Source organism: Musca domestica, unplaced genomic scaffold, assembly GCF_030504385.1.
Source record: "Musca domestica strain aabys unplaced genomic scaffold, Musca_domestica.polishedcontigs.V.1.1 87, whole genome shotgun sequence".
In the NCBI taxonomy this organism is placed as follows: domain Eukaryota; kingdom Metazoa; phylum Arthropoda; class Insecta; order Diptera; family Muscidae; genus Musca; species Musca domestica.
Genome location: NW_026712423.1, coordinates 2,561,870 through 2,583,322, shown reverse-complemented (window position 1 = coordinate 2,583,322; position 21,453 = coordinate 2,561,870). Strand labels below are relative to the sequence as shown.

Below are 21,453 nucleotides of genomic sequence, written 5' to 3'. Positions count from 1 at the left end.
GACCCAACGCTGGATTCATCCACTGAAGGGACAAGGGAATGTGGATTTGCATGAATGCAAAGAAAGAAATTTGAAAACATAAAGTTATTAATGAAAAAAACAACATAAATTAAAAAAATGTTGAATAATATTTGAATTTTTTTATTGTGATTTGTTTATTCTCGAAAAGGGGGATGGTATGGCAAGTGTGGTTAAAGAATTATGGGGTTTGCTGAAATTGTCAGTAGTTGTTCATTAATTAGGGCAGCATTTTAAGAAGCATCTCTGTGGAAATCTTCACAGTTATCTTTTATGTCTAAATTTTAAGAACTTGAAAATTGGGTTCAAGTTTTTCGTACAGCCCCCAAGTAAAGTTACCTGCCCCCAAGTGCTCGATATTTTAATGATTGAATCCAGATTTTCCCACACACACACATTTTAAAGTTAATATCAACCTCTTAGAAAAAAGAGTTCTTTCGAAAAACTTAAGTTCTTCTTATAGCTCCCAATAACGGTACCTCTTGATATTCGATATTTTAATGGTTTACGGCCCATTTTTCAAAAGTATCGGTTAACATTTGGCATTTAAAACTCACAGTACAGAACATGTCTAAAAATTGTCAGCATGGGTTCACGTTTTCAAATGGAATTCTATAAATTTTTGTATTCAAACTTTTTAGTGAATATCAACCTCTCAGAGAGAAAGATGTCTGTGTAGTTCAGTATCACCTGGTGTTCGGTATTTTGATGATTAAAGTTACGTTTCAAGAGTACCAACCTCTCACACCGAAAGGATCCATTTTCTTCAACCCCACTTTCCTTTAGCCCGCATATAAAGTTACCTCCCTCTTAATATTCCATATTTTGATGATCGATGCCCCATTATCCAACGGAATTGTTTCAAGTGTAGGTTTTAAAATTTTTAGTGGATATCATCCTCTCAGACAGAAAAGAGACTATATAGTTCGGTACATCCTGATATTTGGTATTTTAAGGATTTAGACAATATTTTTCAACGAAATGTTTCAAATATGGGTTTGAAACCCCCTGTAAAAACATATCATCTTAGAAGGTTTTATTATTTGTCTTCATATACCGTTATTGCCTACTTTATGAAATTTCGAACGCTTGTTCGAGTATTGACTCCCAATAGGGGAAAGGTTTTGTTATCTCAGGTTGGAGAATATAAAAAGTTCGGTCCGACCGTACTTAAAGCTTTTCTTAATACAAAAATACACAACTCTAGCCCTTTTCCTGCTCTATATACCAAATGTAGTACAATTTATTACTTTTCGTACACCTTATAGTACGCACATGCAAATCGACATACTTATATAAAAGCTACACACTCACAGTAATCCTAATTTGGTAAAAATCGGTACAGATATAACACATATACGTTTCATTCGATTTGGTTCTCAAGTTTCTCACATTCGTAATATGCACCCCACCAGTATGATATTTGGTACCAGATATACAGCCCGGAAATACCTCTGCCAAATTCAATCAAGATTGGCTCAGATTTGGATATAGCTTCCATATCTTCAACCGATTTCGGGTTAATTGTGCACCATATGACCAATATAAGTCCAAATGATCAGAATTTTAATACATCCAACAGAATTCAGTCTAGAAGCAAGTACGTAAAATTTGGAGAACTTCAGTTCAGATATAGCTATATATATATATATATATATATATATATATATATATATATATATATATATATATATATATATATATATATATATACCCATATATATGTTTCATCCGATTTGGGGTTTTAAGTCCCTCACATTTATATGCACCCCAGAAGAATGATATTTGGTACCAGACATCTGGTACTGCTCGAAAATACCTCCGTCTATTTTTACCGAGATCGGTTCAGATTAGAATATAGTTCCCATATATATATTTATCTGATATTGTGCACCAAATGACTAATATCAGCTGAATTTTTTGCAATTACTAGCACTTTAAATTTGGTATAAATCGGTTTGGTATCCGATTTGGGGTTTAAAGTCTCTCACGCGCGTAATATACATTCCACAGTAATGATCTTTGGTACCAGATATCAAATTCAGCTCAAAATTGTCATGATCGGTTCAGATTTGGATATAACTCCCATATATATCTTCAACCGATTTCGAGTTAATTGTGCACCAACTGGCCAATATAAGTCCAAATGACCTGAATTTTGGCACATCCGACCAAATTCAGTCTGGAAGCAAGTACATAAAATTTGAAATTCGGCTCAGATATAGCTCTAGTTTCTGTAAATATGTTTCATCCGATTTGGGTTTTAAGTCCCTCATATTCGTAATATGCATTCGACAACAATGACATTTGGTACCAGATATCTTATAGAGCTCTGAAATACCTCTGCCAAATGTTGTCAGGATTGGAACCGATTTGGATATAGCTCCAATATATATTCTTAATCCGTTTTCAGGTTTATTGTGTAAATAATGGCTAATATCAGCCTAATTAGAGTGAATTTTGAGACGTACGTTTCCATTTGTGGAACTCGGCTTCGATGTATATTCTTTTTTGTATAAACTTTCTTGAAGTGATATAATGCACTCAATAGCAGTGTTATTTGGTATAAAAGATTAAAATGTCTCCGTCAAATTTAGTGAAAATCGATTCCGAATTGGATATGCCTCCCATATATTAGTTCCCTCCGCGACGAAATTATAACTGCTCTAAAGCCAAATGTTGATAGGTGGTATGATCTACTTTAAATAAATTCTTTTGTTACGGGAGCTCTACTAAGTAAGCATAGTGGCGTAGGGTATCATATGTACAGTCGGCTCCGCCGGACTTTTGACTTTTACTTACTGGTTCATATATTTATATTGATTTATGCATAGTTTTTTTTTTTTTTATAATTTAGCTAATATCCCTTGAAGGATTCAAAAATAAGATATATTTATTTTCTTTCTTTCCCTAGAATTTTAATTCCAAAAATAGGAATCATCAGCTAATATTTGCAATTTCTATTAAAGAAGCCAAGTGGAATATGATTGAAGTAGAATTTTTCGATATTTTTTCATTCAATTATTAAACTTCCAATTTAATGAATATTTTTCTTTTTTTTTAAATTATGAATTCTCGCATAACTTACCGGGTAGCCAACACAATACGACCAATATCGATAGCAGACTGTAAGCCAACAGATGTCGGGGATATTGTCTCGTGATGCCACTTCCACAGTGTCCATGCTTGTGGCTGTGATGACGATAACTGCTAAGTGGAGGTGTTGTGGCTTCAATTGTTGTTGTTGGTGCTATTAAAGGCGGCAGGATTTTTGTTTTTGTTCTGATTGCTTTCGCTGGCATTGCCGTCGAAGACGTCATGTTTATGTTGTTGTTGTTGTGTTTTTTCTACGGTTCAACGTAGACTACACTGTGTAAATGTCAGAAACTTCTTAAGATATGCCACAAAACGAAAAAAAAACACGACGGCAGACAAAAGACTGAAATGAACGGAGAAGCAGCGAAAAAAAATAACGAACCGAAGCCGAGCACACCAATAACCAGTCAACCGGAAGTGGCAGTAGTTATTTAAAGAGGATAGTTATAACTGTAAATGTTTATCAGTTTATTGGTTCGTTCGTTTGTTTGTTTGTTTGTTACTTGGCCTCAATGACGAAGGACCATCCGCATGCTAGGGGGTTTGTACTGTTGTCCTTGCTGGGCTGGGCTTGGCTGGTTTGGTTTGTTCTGTGTTTTGTTTTCTTTATTCTTTGGTTTGGTTGTTTTGCAAGGATATTGTCCTTGTACTTTTTTTTGGTCAGAGTTTCTTGTTGCCTTTTTTATGAATCTACTTTATAATGTGCCATTCACTCTGTGTGAGTGTGTTCGTTTGGGTATATTTGTGTGCGGATTTTTATTTTACAATTTCCGTTTCCGTTTTAATGTTTATGTGTATCGCTGTTATTTTTTAACCGTTGCCTGTTTGCTTCGCTTGCTTGTACCACTCACATTTATTCTTCCTCTCTCTCTCTCTTTCGTTTTCCCCTCAATTTGGTTCACTTATTTTGTCTCTTTAGTTTTTTGTTACTTTCCTTTTGCCGGATTTTTATTTCATTTCATCTACCATTCAATTCAATTCCAGCTGTTTTTTTATGGATTTTTATGTAGATTTATTTAAACCAAATTGTCAATTGAATTGTCTTTTAAAGCATGGTCTTTTCTCTGTCTCTCTCCCACACAGACGCACACACACAAGCTGGGTTAAATTTAGTAGCATTTATTATCTCTCTATGATGTATGTGTTGGTTCGTTCACTCGCTCGTTGGTTCAAATTGAATGGATGTGGATGTGCAGCTTAGTTTTCTATAAAGAGACAAATAAAAAAGCGAGGATTAAGTTCAGAGTATTTAGGTTTGGGGGATGGGATGAGATAAGCAGATAAAATTAACAATAAAAAGTATTTATAAAAATCATTTTAAATGGTTTAAGCGTAAACTTTTTCTCTATCAAAACAAATGCTTTTAGCTGATTTTTAAATAGTTCAAATTTAATGAAATTTAAATGATTTTACGAATCATCCATATGGAGGAGTTATTCACTAAGGTAATTTTAGAGAATAAGAGCTATAAGTTGGTCTCTGTGGAGACTCATTGCATTATGCTTCCAAGAAGTCCGTCCGTCTATCCGTCTGTGGAAATCACTCTAGCTTCCGAACGAAATGAAGTAGATTGATATAATTTAACTCAAATGTATATTATGTCTGCAGGACTTTTGTTATTGAAAATGGGCCATAAAGGGCCAAGTTTTGGTATAGCCCCCATATATTATCTATTTATTTATTATTTTGATGATTTTAGCGACATTATTCACCGGAATTGTTTGGTATTTGAAGTTCGTAATGGATACTAGAAGAAGGTCCACGTCGTCGTATTTTTTACGGTTTTTATTTTTTTGAAAATTGTCAAATCCGTTCCAAATGGTGGAGGGTGTTCAAGGTTCGGCCTGACCGAACATATAGCTCTTTTTTAGGTTTTTTTAATTTTTTAATTGCTCGAATATCATCATAAAAATTATTATGGACATTTTTGTAGAAAATTCGCACTTGTCAAAGTAAAATGAAATAATGAAAAATTTATAATTGTTAATTTAGAATATCAATCATATTTTAAAATATCATACATGTATACGTGCTTTTTGGAGGCTATACCATTTAGTGGATCTTAATCGAACACCTTTCACAGGAAAAGAGCAGACCTTTTAAGAACCCCAAATGTCAAGTTCCAGCTGACATGAATGGAAATTGTTGCAGAAACTCTCAAAATACCGAAAATCGGGAGGTACTGTTATATGGTGGCTATACCAATTAGTGCACCTATAGCAAAAATATTTCGCTGGGAGAGATCAGTTCGCGTTCGGGAGCTCACTGTAGAATATAATGTTCAGAAGTGTCTAAGATTGTTTGTTTGCCTTTGTTTGGGGGAGGATGTGCAGGCCTTCTTAGATGGAGCGAAACTCGTTCAGGTTCGACAGCTCATTGTGGGAATGTTCAGGCTAAGCTGTTTGGGTCGGCTACAATGCTAGGAAATTTTTCTAGCTACCATTACAGTTAATGACTACCTTTAAATCACTACCAATGTTTGAGCTACGGAACAGTACAACGAGTCGAAACTCCTGTGGAACAACGGCCAAAAACTCCTGTGGAACTAAGTGCCGAAAATGAACTACCGGCTATTCAACTTAATGAGATTCAGTTCAACAAGTATTCCCAGCAATAGAATATGATACAGTATGCATACGAATAAATGGGTTAACCCCCTGGATTTGGATTAAAACTGTCATATCCATGTATAAGATGAAATAAATCCTCTTAAAGTAGGTTGGGAACAAAAAATGATTCAGATAATCACTTTGTACCCTTCAACAGGCAATGAGAAGTATGTTTTATGGAACAAAACTAGCAGTAGTTTCGACTTCGAAGTTTGATCGAAGTCTATTGGGCGTCGCGGGTGTCAGGAGACCCTAGGTCTTTTGAGTTAGCCTGACTACGAAGAGGCCCCTGTATTGGGTACAAAGCGGTGGTTGTGGTTTGTACCGAAATCAAGGCTACAGTTTCGGCTTGATGTGGAGTTGGATTACAAACGGGACCCATAGAGAAGCAGAGGTGTATGAAATAAATTTCAAATGTATATTGCTGATAGTACCCACGATACTATATAATCACAACTTATATAATATGAATACATGTAAGATTCTCAAAATTTAGACTTTTATAAAATCTACTTTTTGTGATCTTGATGTTTTTTAAATAAAACATTTAAATTTAATTAAAGGAATCGTAAAATATACAAAATACATAGCACGCCATCTACAAAATGTCGCGTATACTGCTTGATGTGTTTTTCATTGCATTTGTGCATGTTGACAAATTGAACTGACATATGTCAACCAAAAAACGCCAAAAACAAATTAGTTTGAGCGGGAGATAAAACTACTTTTCAACAATTACAAAAATATTATATATTTTAAAATGTTAAAAAGTCCGAGTGATGAACAACAACCAGAGGGGTTTGGACAAAGTTCTGGAGCAACCGGTGGTAGGCCCCTTCATCCATATTGGTACGGATATACAAAAATAAGTGAACGAGGAAAGCTATTGCCCAGTGCAATAGGTGCAAGCAATTAATCCGCAACACGGCTATTAACAGAATGCAGTCACATCGGTAAGTACTCAATATTAATATTAACACAATGATTATTTATAAATGCGTTTTTGGATTTTTAGGAAAAAATGCAATGTTGAACAGATTGACGAGGACAACGAAAGTGATTTACTTGAAGCGGGCATATCCCAAAAAAATGTAAGCATGAATTCGTTTTCAATTTACATGTATTAAAATATCACTATTACTTTCAGTTGTCATGTACACAGACATCAAATACTCAAACTACTATTAAGGATTTTTTTCGTAAAATCAGCAAGAAAGACAAAGCTCAACTCGACATTCGTACTGCCAGATTTTTTTTCGCTTGTAACATTCCTTTTGTTGCAGCAGGTAATCAATTCTTCAAAGATTTTTGCAAAGGAATGCAACCATCGTACAAACCACCAAGCAGAAAAAGGATAGCTGGACCACTATTGGATGCAGTGCATAAGGAGCAAATCGATTTGAATGCGAAATTTTTAAAAGAAGGTACATATTCCGTACTTCTTATTGACGGATGGAAAAATTCAGCATCAAACACAAAAAATGTCGCAGCATTACTGCACAACTGTGATCACAGAATTTTTTTGGAATCTTACGACTTTTCATACATGAGAGAAACTTCAGAAAATCTCACTGAAATGGTGAAGAAAGCTGCCAGTTTAGCCAAAGATCGATACAAAGTTGAAGTTTTCGCTGTAGTCACAGATAATGCTGCCAATATGGTATCAATGGGCCGGAATGTTGGGCTGATTCATACAACGTGTAATGCCCACATCGGCAATTTGCTATCCAAAGATATCATCAAGAATTTTGGTATTCGTTTCGAGTTAAATTATCTTTGTGCGACTGGGAATAGCCAGAGGCGATCTACGCGGCTACAGTCTCAACAAAACGATGATGTATTCGGTATGTTGGAGGACGAAGTTACTGAAAACTCTTCAATACTTGGAAAAGTACATAAAATTCTTAATGAATTTAAAAAGTACATATTGAAAGAAAGTTGTCAATGCTTGGAGGAACCAAAGCGAAGTTACCATGTGCAACAAGATGGTGCAGTGAGCGTGATGGACTTTTTTGGTTGATAAACAACATTTCCAAAATGAAGCAAATATCTGCAGAAACTAACACTGATGGAAAACCCTTGGTCAAATCCTATATAAGTGAGTTGCTCTATAAGGAGGACTTTATTCAATCCGTTAAGGAACTATTTGATCTTTTGAATCCTGTAGCTTTACTTATAAAAAACTGTCAAAAGTCTGAGTATTCTATAGCTGATGCAACAGAAGAATGGATAAAATTGCTTACTACGGCAAAACCAGAATTATATGAAGTGGCGGCAGAAAGATGTAGAATCAGTAAAGTCTTTAATAAATATAACCTCGCAGCAAATGTTTTGCATCCGCTATATAAGGGTGGAAGGCTGAACCCAGAGCAAATGCAAAAAGTTGAAGACTTTTTACTGGAAAATCTTGATGAACATGGATTACAATCATTTTCAGAATACAAAAATGCGGCAGGATTTTTTGCCTTACTTTTGGAAAAAACATCCAAACCTGGGCTATTCTGGGAATTGGCTGCAAATAGACACAAATCATTAGCGACATTTGCACAAAAATTGCTCATGATACCAGCTTCAACAGCTCAGCTGGAGGGTATTTTTTCAAATTGGACACATGTTCATACCGATTTGAGGAACAGATTAGACTCAGAACGTTCTAAGAAATTGTTAGAAGTTTATTTTTCTTTAAGAATAAATGAAACAAAAGACGTCTCGCAGTATATAGAGGATACTGATTCCAGCGAAAACGAAAATTAAACGAAACAAATTACAAAATAATTTGTAATAACAGTATGTACCTGCTTAGAGGCCTTTGATTTTAAATGTAATTTAAATGAATTATTTAAGTTTGTTATGTTTTTGTATTTCCTGTTTAATAAAACAAATATTTTAAAGAAAAACTGAATTGGATTTTAAGAGACAAATGTGTTTTTTATTTCTTTCCTATTTTTGTCAAAAACCTTGTTTTATCGGGTAGGTTTACGACTTTTCCGACGTATGTAATACACGTCGGAAATGTATGTCAGATACGTCATAATTTCCGACGGGCCATCTATGATCGAGACCTTGGTGCAACCGTGCATTATGGTTGGAGCCGTCAAAGTAAAATTTTAAAATATTCTTCCAAAGATAACCTCGAGTGGAAAATAACACCCAATTCGGTAAAAAATTATGACCGATATCTGGAGAATATGTAGTTCTTTGAATCCATGAAAGGATAGACGTACTCGGCATTGGGAGCCATCACTGAGCCCCCTCAGTTTCCTACTATGTTCTTATTGTCCATGAAGTTTTAACTAGAACTGTGTTCAGGCCTCAGTCGTTATCTGTGCGTCAATAATCAATGAGGCTTCCCGCGTTGGGCGCCATTTTTACCGCATGCTGGGGAAACTTTTTTTTTAAACACCAGTATCAAAACTCATTAATGAAACTCATAAAATTAATCAGCACCGACAAATGCCGACGATATTGAAATGTTTCCGGCGTCGAACTTTCATCCAATGACAACCTCAAATGCTAAATATTAGCCAATTCGGTAGCAAATAAAGAATGATACAAAAATACTGAACCTATTGAACTGTAATTCAATGTGGTGGTTTATACCCTAAACTCTGCTTATCTCCGTTATGTTTTCAGGGCAGTTTTTAGTGCAAAATGAAAATAAAGCCTTACAAGTATTTTTGAAACATTGGAACAATTAAAGGGTGATATGAAAAAACTGCAACCAACTTCAGACTGCTGTCGTTTCTAAGCCAATCGTCCGACAGATGTGAAAATTATTCCAGTGACGGCTCATTATATTGTTTACAAGCGTACAAAAGCAATTTTGTGAGAATTTTCCAGAAAAAAGTTATTCGTGATATAAATTCAAGGATAATAACGTGATTTCTTTCTGGAAAACCACAAGTGGCTATCGTTAGAGCACTCCAGCATTAAAATGTGAATAAATTTTTATCTCGTACCATCGCTCGTTACCGTGATACTGGTAGCGTAGCCCGACCCGGGTCAAGGAAGTGTACGGAAGAAAATAGCAACATCGGCAGAAATGGTTCGAAAAGTAAAGAAGCGACTTGATCAAACCCCGCGTCGCAGTGGCCGACAAATGACTTGTGAGCTGAACATATCGCAATATTCCATTCGGCAAATATTGAAAAATGAGCTCGGGGTAATGCTATTAAAATTCCAAAAAGTGCATGAGCTTACACCGAAACATCGCACTCAGCACGCTCCACCTATGAATGAGTGCAAAATGAGGTTCCTCGTTTCATTTCCAGCCCACAATGGCCACCAAAATCTCTGGATAATTGTCCGTTATACAATTGTGTGTGGAGTATTTTGAAAAGCAAGGTTGGCACTAAAAATACCAATGTGTCGATCATCTCAAACAAGCACTTCGCCGGGAATAGGCCAAAATGCCGCAGAGCAACATACGGGCAGCGTGTGACGATTTCATTCGCCGTTTGAAGGCCATAATTCGTGCCAAAGGTTAAATTTATTCTTAAAGTTGATGCTCTGTAAAAATTATGGCGTTTGACTTTACTGCAGTTTTTTATCTCTCCCTGTATATATATGTAACAAGTTTTAAAAGATTAAGATTATTCAAAAATTTTACTCTTTGCGGGGGATGTACCAGTTGGAGTGGGTCGATGTTGTACATTTTCGCATCTGACCTTGGACTTGCAAATTTGGAGCAAAATCGGATGATCATATCTGAGGTAACATATTTTCCTTGGAAATGTTGACCTTTTGTGTTGGATGTACTGTTACGAGTGGACCGAACTCGATTTAAGTTTGATAATAGTATTACGATGTACAAGGGTGGGACTAAATCGGATAATCCCGTCGGGAGTTATCCTGAGGACAAGACAGACACTCGTACACTGATAAACCGGTTCCAAATGTTCCGAGTCAAAAATTGGGGATATTTTCTACCCAAAGAAATTTTATAATATTGAAAACCCCGTCACTTTGTCTGGTATTGGAAAAAATTCCCGCCGAGGGTTTTCAGCTAAATATAATGTAAAGCGCCAGCCAATTCAGTGATAAATTAAGACTGAACGGATTTTATACTAAATACTAAACTTATTAAGCTTTAATTGAGACCTTCATATTGAACAATTTTTATACCCTCCACCATACTATGGAGGGTATATTAACTTTGTCATTCCATTTGTAACTCTTCGAAATACTTATTTCAGACCCAAAAAAGTATATGTATTCTTGATCAGCGTAAACTTCTAAGTCGATTTAGCGTTGTCCGTCTGTCTGTCTGTTGTAATAACGATATCTTTCGAACAAATTGAGATAGAAGGCTAAAATTTTGCACACATGTTTATTTTTTCAGTAGGCAGGTTAAGTTCGTAAATGGGGCATGTAGGTCCACGTTTTCATATAGCCCCCATATAAAGGTACCACCCGATATTCGGTATTTTGATAATATTAGCGACATTATTTACCGGAATTGTTTCAAATGTGGTATTTGAAGTTCGAAATGGATACTACAGCCTAAGACAGAAAACTGTCCACGTCTTCGTATAGCCCCCATATAACGGTACCTCCCTATATTCGGTATTTTGATGATTTTAGCCGCATTATTAACCGGAATTGTTTAAATTTGGTATTTGAAGTTCGTAATGGATACTACATTGTGTGACAAAAATTGTGTGTGCAGTCTTCCACATCTTCGTGTAGCCCCCAAATAACGGTACCTCCAAATATTCGGTATTTTAATGCTCTTAGCGTCATTATTCACCAGAATTGTTTTAAATTACGTATTTAGAATTCGTAAAGGGAACTACAATCTGTGACAGAAAATTGTCTATGCAGGTCCAGGTCTTCGTATAGGCCCCATATGCCAGTATCTCCCTATATTCGGTATTTTGACGAGTTTAGGTACAATACCCACCGAAATTGTTTCAGATGTCGTATTTGAAGTTCGTAATTAATGCTACAGCCTATGACAGAATATTATCTATGCTGGTCCAGGTTTTCGCACAGCTCCGATATAACGGTACCTCCCTATGGACGATATTTTGATGATTTTAACTACATTATTCACCGTTTTTTCAAGTTTCGAATTTGAATATGGTAATGACTTATGACAAGCAATACCTATGTAGGTCCACGTCATATAGACCCCAATATAACGGCAATATACGGTTTTTTTTTAATTTTAACCGATTTTTTTAAGGATTTTATTCTTTGAAAATTTCTAAATTCGTTCCAAATGGTGGAGGGTATTCAAAGTTCGGCCCGGCCGAATTTACTGATTTTTAACTTGTTTATACATTTTTTTGATATATTGCTGATCTCTTTTTGTACGTAGATAGCAGGTAGGTAACTCTTTGGGGATATGCCATATACTAGTTTTGGGAGCAAAAAGAAAATAAAGCCTTTCAAGTATCTTCGCAATTTTGGAACCACTGCAGCACCCACGTATTTTATCAATATGAAGTATCTTCAACAATGTGAGGTATGTTGAGAACATAGCACCTGACTAATCTATGTACATTGTGTGTTTTTCTAATTTACCAAAAATGTATATCAAAAAATTAAAAAAACCCTTTTAATCATGTGATGGTAAACTCATTAAATTAGTCGATTACACCGGTTTCCTGTAATCCTGTCACACTTGCACTGAGCTAAGCTTATAAAACACGCACAACGCACATAGAAAACATTTATCAAAGTACCGCAAAGCAAAACAAATAAATGTATTACGCAGTGTTTCAATATAGAAAAAATAAAATAAAACAAAATAGCAGAAAGTTGAGAACAGTAATAAAAGTACGAAATAGTATGTTTTCTAGTTTATTTGAAACAATAACAGCAGCAACAACAACAGCAAAAGCAGAAAAAGTAGTGCTATTACCACGACTTTGGCAGAAAAACAATTGCTGGCAAACGAACCATAAACAAATACTGGCTGCTACAATGAATTTACAATTTATAAACAAACTCTAACGCAAGCACACACACATACACGTACACACCTACACATGTTAATGTGTGTACACATTGTTTATTTGCTAACGAAAAAAATTATAAACACACACACTGGCATATATGTGCAAATGCACTTGTGTTCAACAGTAGTGGTAGTATTTGCACTAACACACACACACACAAATGCATAGTTGGCTCAAAGCAATAACTGCCGGAAAAATGAGAACGGTTTGAAAAACCATGACAGTAAAACTCATTAAGGATTTTAGTTCTTATTGTCTGTATTGTTGGTTTGTTTGGGTGACTGTATATATGTTTGTTTGCCTGTCTGTATGCATATATGTGTTGGTGACATTGTTTTGCAAATATGTAGGTATATGTATGTGTATGTATGTGTTGATACCATTATGCAATTAAAACTTTCATTAAAGTAATTAAAATTGCAATAGAAACACAGCAACACAACACACAACAAAAAAAAAACGCAACTCGATCCTTATGGAGTAGAAAAGCCAAAACAACAGGATAACAAAGGATTCAAAAACATACTAAAATACAAACAGAGGCATCACAACCGCCATCCCGACCCGGCCTGGCCTGGCTGTGTTGACAAAAACCAATAATAGTAAACAATTACAACTACTAACACGCTTTTGAATGCAACCAACCAACCAACCGAGCAGACGCAAAGCAAAATCTACGTCAGTAGAACAGTTGAGAGTTGCAAGAAAAAAATATATAATCGTAAACTTCCTATGCGGAACAATAGCACGAATAGCACTTTGACAAACTAGTAGAAGTACATATTTGTGTTATTTGAAACAATTGAGTGTTGTCGAAAAAAATGCAATTTCATGGACGTATTTTTTCTGGTCATTTAATTGAAATAATTTAAAAAGTTCACAACAGGTTAACCTAACTTACGTCAGGATGATGAAAAGTGCAAGAAATAAAGGGATGACTACTTTGGGGTTATTGTAATTTCATGATGTGGTAATAATTATTTTGAGATATTGGAGAGAATTGAGTAATTTATATCAGCAATTATTTTAATTTGGTTTACTTTAACGGAAACTGCAACAGCCAAAAGTAACGTCATTCTTTTTTGGTGTTCATAACTTAACTTCTTTTCTATTGTGGAAAAATAGCAGTAAAACTTAAATTTAGTGTTGTATACTCTTAATCAATGCTCGACGAATTTTTATATTGGCCCGCTAGAGATAATTTTAAAAGAGTTCAATTTGATCACATTGAAGATGGCGCCCAACCTTGATTGAAGGTGGGTTGAGCCAAACTTTTCCACTCTTCACCTTGTGAGAATTAGATTTATGGCCAAATTCACACTCCTCTTAATGCCTAAAATGTGATATCCCTTAAGAGCTCGAGATACGAAATTTAGTATGTATTTGCGATCAAAATTTTTGAAATATCAGAAACAAGGAAATATCGATACCAAAATAGTTCGGCCAGTGCCCCTTTGGAAGTACCCAGTGATTTCTTAGAAAGTGGTAGCCCTCCACAGAGCCATCATATAGTATATCGAACTTCCTATCTCGACTAGATAAGGCAGTCTAGATAAGTGTGTACATCTGTCTGCCCCTCTAACCATGTTAAATTTTAGTCACTATACAGATGGACAGATTTTTTATACCCTACACCACATAGTGGTACGGGTATTATGTCTTTGTGCATTTGTTTGTAACATGAAGAAGGAAGCGAGATAGACCCATAGTTACTTTTGAGGATCTCCATAGAATCACATTCTTAGTTGATTTATGCAATACAGTCCGTCTGTCCGTCTGTCCGCCTGTCCATGTATTCTTGTGAACAAAATGCTGGTCGCATTTATTATTCGATCCAGATGAAATTTTGCACAAATCATTTGTTTGGCCCAAGGACGAACCCTATTGAAATTGGAGATAATCGGTAACAATTTAGATATAACTCCCATATATATCTTCGTCCGATTTGCCCTTTATTGTGCACCAAACGTGTAATATCAGCCCGAATAGTATGGAATTTTGCACATACAGCCAAATTTGGCCTGAAAATAAGTATGCCAAATTTGATCGAAATCGGTTCAGATATAGCTATAGCTCCAATATATATTGTTCATCCGATTTGTTATTTTAGTCCTCCGCAGCCGTAATATAAATTCTGTAATAACAATTTTTGGGGAAATATATCAAATACAGCTCAGAAATATCTTTGTCAAATTTTATCGAGATCGGTCCAGATTTGGATGTAGCTCCCATATATAACTTCGTCCGACTCACATTTTATTGTACACAAAACGTCTAATATTTGCCCAAATGGGAAGGAATTTGGCACATGCGAGCGAATTGAGTCTAGTAGATAGTATGTCAAATTTGGTGAAGATCGGTTCAGATATAGCTATTGCTCCCATATATATTGTTCACCCGATTTGTTGTACTTGTTACCCACAGCCGTAATATGCACTCCGTAAGAACGATATTCAGGGAAATATATCAAATACAGCTCAGAAATATCTTTGCCAAATTTTATCGAGATCGGTTCAGATTTGGATATAGCTCCCATATATATCTTTATCTGATTTCAAATTAATTTTGCACCAGATGGGCATTACAAGTCCGAATTTAAAATATACAAGTGCTTCGGCATATTTAGTTCTTTGAGCATTAAATTACAATTATAATCATAGCGTGTATGATTAAATTCTCCCATAAAATCTTTTAATTGTTATGTGAAGCTCTACAATGTTAGCAAAGTGGTGTAGGGTATCATAAAGTCGGCTCCGCCCGACAAAATTTTTTAATCAAAACTTAATACATAATACTAAATTTTTAGGCTTTCAAGGTTTTATATATTACTAAAGTTTTTCCTTTAACCATAATTATAATAGAAAATTGTTTACTTTTTACAAAAAAAATCTTCAAAATCTCCATATGTAAAATCTAAAAACCAACAGTGACCTCAATATTAAATTTCAGCTCTGTCCCTTCACCAAATACCAAATTTGTACTAAATTTAGTACTATTTAGTACACATAAGTAGGAATTTCTAAAGCTTCCTACATACCCCAATCCTAAACTCCCACGGTAATCCCAATTCTAAATTCTAGAATTCCTCCCCGGTTGGTTAATTTAAGTCCAAATTGTGACAAGTGTAGTACATATTAGTACACATTTCCAAAAAAAGTAGCTAAATATCACAATCTTGCAGTAATTATATATCAAATTCTCACGATAATAGCTCTAGTGGTTTACGCAAATCAGAACCCTTTAGTACACTTAAGTTCAAATTTGAATAGCTACCTACATCATACTGTCTAACATAAATCTTAGTTGCCGAAATCTTAATTGCAAATTTCAGGACTCTAACTCCATTGGTTTTTCCAATATTTAAATTGTACCAAATTGAGTACCATTTAGTGCACATAAGTTTATACATTTCATAATTACAGCTCCCAAATCGAAATTGTACCAAATTTAGTACCACTTAGTCCTATTCGTACACATAAATACAAATTTCGAAAACTTCCTGCATTACCAATCCTACACTCCACAGTAATGTTAATTTCAAATTTCAGAATTCTAGCTTCATCCGATCCTAAGATTGCACTAAATTTAGTACCGTTTAGTACTTTTCATATACATGAGTACACACTTCCAAAACTGCCTCCTTACATCGACTCTACTCCTCAATCTTCATTCCCATTGTAAATTTCAAGTTTTTAGCTCAAACCGTTAATATGGTACGAGGTGGTACCAAATGTAGTACATTTTAGTACTTTTCATGCACTTATAGTGCGAATTTCCTAAAAGAAATTTAGTACATCTATCGTACATTCGTATTTTTCGTTCTAGTACGAATTTCCAAAAGTCAGCCTTATCTGACATCTTCGGCCCAATAGTTAACTTAAAAAAAAGAAACACAAATTATTAGTTCTCATTCCTAAATTAAGGCTATATTAGGTATTGTAAACCCATTAAAAGCTATTTAAATATTCACTCCATACTCATCTATATTCAGTATTAGTTTAACAAAAATTATTAGTTTTCTTTTTACTTAGGCGAAATTTAAGTTTTCAAAACAACCACTGATTCTCAAATCAGAGATTTTACACTCATTCTAGTATAGCTAGTATGGCCGTTTACAAATATAACTCTTTCCTTACTTAAGCTTGCGCTACTTTCCTACCATTGCTGCTGCTATTTAACATTTTTATTCATATAAAGATAAATGACCAAGTGATAGTGTTCCTGGGTTTACTCCATTTAGCCAGGATCTCGTTTTCAGTATCTCTATCTCTGTGTCTCTGTCCCTTTTATGCACGGTGACATTTATTCACTGGCAGAGTGGAGAGCGCCGTTTTATTGGTAAAGATATTTGGCCACTGATACAATTGATGGTTTCAATTTTTTCTATTTTATTTGGTTATTTTTTTGTCCTTTAATTTTTGCCGGTTTTTTCTTGTGGTCTGCATGGTTTATGCCGACTTTACAGTATAACCAATGAGCAAAAGAGAAAGGTCTTCCTTGTATGCCAATGTCCTGTATATATATTTTTTCCAATGGTGAGAGTGTGTGTGTATTTAAGGTTTATCTCTTCCGGCAGCGGCTCTTCTCTTTTTTGTAAATTATAGTCCTTGTTATTGTTTTTTTTATTATATTCCCTTGTTTTTGTTATTTTTGTTGCTGCTACTGCTGCTGCGATAGTCATTTGTGGTTTTACCGTTTGTCGGGCGCATTCGATTGCGGCCAGAATTGTTTCAAAATCCTGATATTGTGCCAGGCTATTTTCATTGTGTAAATTGCAAAATAATGTATTTGGCCACACAACCTTACACAGCTTTGTCTTTTCCACATCCTCCACACCACCCCACCCATTGCCTATCTACAGCTTATCACAGATTTTTAATCTATTTCGTAATATTTTTCCATTTAGTATTTTTTTATTGTTCCACTTTGCACAACGACCCTATCGTCGGACTGGCTTCATTGGAAATATTGAGCACCGTTTAACTAAAAAAGAGAGAAATTTGCAATGACAGAAGATTATCAAAAACTACAACAATGCAAATAATTAATGATATGGAAATCACTTGTAGAGATATAAAAAACCAACTACGGAATTCGGTAGATCGCTATAGTGGTATACAATTCCACATAAGCCAGTGAAAGACTTTATAGACGACCTAAATAGAATGGAAATTTACAAAAGTCTAGGCGTTGTCTATAGACGAGCTGAGGAAAGCTTTTGTAGTCGAGTTGGGTGGAGATCGAGTTGGACGGAGTTTTTATAGACGAGCTAGAGGCCGTATTTATATACGAGCTGTGAAGCCCGTCTTTATAGACGAGTTGTGAAGCCAGTCTGAGAGGTCGTCTTTCATAGACGAGCTGAAAGGTCGTCTTTCACAGACAAGCTGAAATGTCGTCTTTCATAGACGAGCTGAAAGGTCGTCTTTCATAGACGAGCTGAAAGGTCGTCTTTCATAGACGAGCTGAAAGGTCGTCTTTCATAGACGAGCTGAGAGGTCGCCTTTCATAGACGAGCTGAGAGGTCGTCTTTCATAGACGAGCTGAAATGTCGTCTTTCATAGACGAGCTGAAAGGTCGTCTGTCATAGACGAGCTGAAAGGTCGTCTTTCATAGACGAGCTGAAAGGTCGTCTTTCATAGACGAGCTGAGGATGGTCGTCTTTCATAGACGAGCTGAAAGGTCGTCTTTTATAGACGAGCTGATGATGGTCGTCTTTCATAAACGAGCTGATGATGGTCGTCTTTCATAGACGAGCTGATGATGGTCGTCTTTCATAGACGAGTTGATGATGGTCGTCTTTCATAGACGAGTTGATGATGGTCGTCTTTCATAGACGAGTTGATGATGGTCGTCTTTCATAGACGAGGCCCGTCTTTATAGACAAGCTGTAAAGCCATAGATGAGCTGTGAGACCCATCTTTAATAGACGAGCTGATCATGGTCGTCTTTCATAGACGAGCTGAAAGGTCGTCTTTCATAGACGAGCTGATGATGGTCGTCTTTCATAGACGAGCTGATGATGGTCGTCTTTCATAGACGAGTTGATCATGGTCGTCTTTTATAGACGAGCTGATCATGGTCGTCTTTCATAGACGAGCTGAAAGGTCGTCTTTCATAGACGAGCTGAAAGGTCGTCTTTTATAGACGAACTGAGAGGTCGCCTTTCATAGACGAGCTGAGAGGTCGTCTTTCATAGACGAGTTGAAAGGTCGTCTTTCATAGACGAGCTGAAAGGTCGTCTTTCATAGACGAGCTGAAAGGTCGTCTTTCATAGACGAGCTGAAAGGTCGTCTTTCATAGACGAGCTGAAAGGTCGTCCTTCATAGACGAGCTGAAAGGTCGTCTTTCATAGACGAACTGAAAGGTCGTCTTTCATAGACGAGCTGAAAGGTCGTCTTTCATAGACGAGCTGATGATGGTCGTCTTTCATAGACGAGCTGAAAGGTCGTCTTTTATAGACGAGCTGATGATGGTCGTCTTTCATAAACGAGCTGATGATGGCCGTCTTTTATAGACGAGCTGATCATGGTCGTCTTTCATAGACGTGCTGAAAGGTCGTCTTTCATAGACGAGCTGATGATGGTCGTCTTTCATAGACGAGCTGATGATGGTCGTCTTTCATAGACGAGTTGATCATGGCCGTCTTTTATAGACGAGCTGATCATGGTCGTCTTTCATAGACGAGCTGAAAGGTCGTCTTTCATAGACGAGCTGAAAGGTCGTCTTTTATAGACGAGCTGAGAGGTCGCCTTTCATAGACGAGCTGAGAGGTCGTCTTTCATAGACGAGCTGAAAGGTCGTCTTTCATAGACGAGCTGAAAGGTCGTCTTTCATAGACGAGCTGAAAGGTCGTCTTTTATAGACGAGCTGATGATGGTCGTCTTTCATAAACGAGCTGATGATGGTCGTCTTTCATAGACGAGCTGATGATGGTCGTCTTTCATAGACGAGTTGATGATGGTCGTCTTTCATAGACGAGGCCCGTCTTTATAGACAAGCTGTAAAGCCATAGATGAGCTGTGAGACCCATCTTTAATAGACGAGCTGATCATGGTCGTCTTTCATAGACGAGCTGAAAGGTCGTCTTTCATAGACGAGCTGAAAGGTCGTCTTTCATAGACGAGCTGAGAGGTCGCCTTTCATAGACGAGCTGAGAGGTCGTCTTTCATAGACGAGCTGAAATGTCGTCTTTCATAGACGAGCTGAAAGGTCGTCTTTCATAGACGAGCTGAGAGGTCGCCTTTCATAGACGAGCTGAGAGGTCGTCTTTCATAGACGAGCTGAAATGTCGTCTTTCATAGACGAGCTGAAAGGTCGTCTTTCATAGACGAGCTGAAAGGTCGTCTTTCATAGACGAGCTGAAAGGTCGTCTTTCATAGACGAGCTGAAAGGTCGTCTTTCATAGACGAGCTGAAAGGTCGTCTTTCATAGACGAGCTGATGATGGTCGTCTTTCATAGACGAGCTGAAAGGTCGTCTTTTATAGACGAGCTGATGATGGTCGTCTTTCATAAACGAGCTGATAATGGTCGTCTTTCATAGACGAGCTGATGATGGTCGTCTTTCATAGACGAGTTGATGATGGTCGTCTTTCATAGACGAGGCCCGTCTTTATAGACAAGCTGTAAAGCCATAGATGAGCTGTGAGACCCATCTTTAATAGACGAGCTGATCATGGTCGTCTTTCATAGACGAGCTGAAAGGTCGTCTTTCATAGACGAGCTGAAAGGTCGTCTTTCATAGACGAGCTGAGAGGTCGCCTTTCATAGACGAGCTGAGAGGTCGTCTTTCATAGACGAGCTGATCATGGTCGTCTTTCATAGACGAGCTGAAAGGTCGTCTTTCATAGACGAGCTGAAAGGTCGTCTTTTATAGACGAGCTGAGAGGTCGCCTTTCATAGACGAGCTGAGAGGTCGTCTTTCATAGACGAGTTGAAAGGTCGTCTTTCATAGACGAGCTGAAAGGTCGTCTTTCATAGACGAGCTGAAAGGTCGTCTTTCATAGACGAGCTGAAAGGTCGTCTTTCATAGACGAGCTGAAAGGTCGTCCTTCATAGACGAGCTGAAAGGTCGTCTTTCATAGACGAACTGAAAGGTCGTCTTTCATAGACGAGCTGAAAGGTCGTCTTTCATAGACGAGCTGATGATGGTCGTCTTTCATAGACGAGCTGAAAGGTCGTCTTTTATAGACGAGCTGATGATGGTCGTCTTTCATAAACGAGCTGATGATGGCCGTCTTTTATAGACGAGCTGATCATGGTCGTCTTTCATAGACGTGCTGAAAGGTCGTCTTTCATAGACGAGCTGATGATGGTCGTCTTTCATAGACGAGCTGATGATGGTCGTCTTTCATAGACGAGTTGATCATGGCCGTCTTTTATAGACGAGCTGATCATGGTCGTCTTTCATAGACGAGCTGAAAGGTCGTCTTTCATAGACGAGCTGAAAGGTCGTCTTTTATAGACGAGCTGAGAGGTCGCCTTTCATAGACGAGCTGAGAGGTCGTCTTTCATAGACGAGCTGAAAGGTCGTCTTTCATAGACGAGCTGAAAGGTCGTCTTTCATAGACGAGCTGAAAGGTCGTCTTCATAGACGAGCTGATGATGGTCGTCTTTCATAGACGAGCTGATGATGGTCGTCTTTCATAGACGAGCTGATGATGGTCGTCTTTCATAGACGAGCTGAAAGGTCGTCTTTTATAGACGAGCTGATGATGGTCGTCTTTCATAAACGAGCTGATAATGGTCGTCTTTCATAGACGAGCTG

The 21,453-nt window shown here is 36.9% G+C and overlaps 2 protein-coding genes across 3 annotated transcripts in view; one reads left to right on the top strand and one right to left on the bottom strand.

Annotated features, from left to right (window-relative positions):
• The window catches only part of LOC101890721 (uncharacterized), a 293,996-nt gene that overhangs the window by 187,075 nt on the left and 85,468 nt on the right, over positions 1-21,453 (bottom strand). The window contains exon 3 of the mRNA XM_059131395.1: positions 3,107-4,319. Within this exon, the coding sequence (XP_058987378.1) occupies positions 3,107-3,338 (232 nt within the window). The 5' untranslated portion in view covers positions 3,339-4,319. The remainder of the gene's footprint in view (positions 1-3,106; positions 4,320-21,453) is intronic.
• On the top strand, positions 6,390-8,630 carry LOC101898682 (uncharacterized). Of its 2 annotated transcripts, XM_020038682.2 has the most exons (3): positions 6,390-6,676; positions 6,739-6,814; positions 6,871-8,630. In XM_020038682.2, exons 1-3 carry the CDS (start codon positions 6,663-6,665, stop codon positions 7,741-7,743), a joined length of 963 nt encoding a protein of 320 aa, XP_019894241.2. In that variant the 5' UTR covers positions 6,390-6,662; the 3' UTR covers positions 7,744-8,630. The 2 variants fall into 2 exon arrangements, with proteins under 2 accessions (XP_019894241.2, XP_058987380.1); XM_059131397.1 differs by having other exon boundaries at positions 6,393-6,814.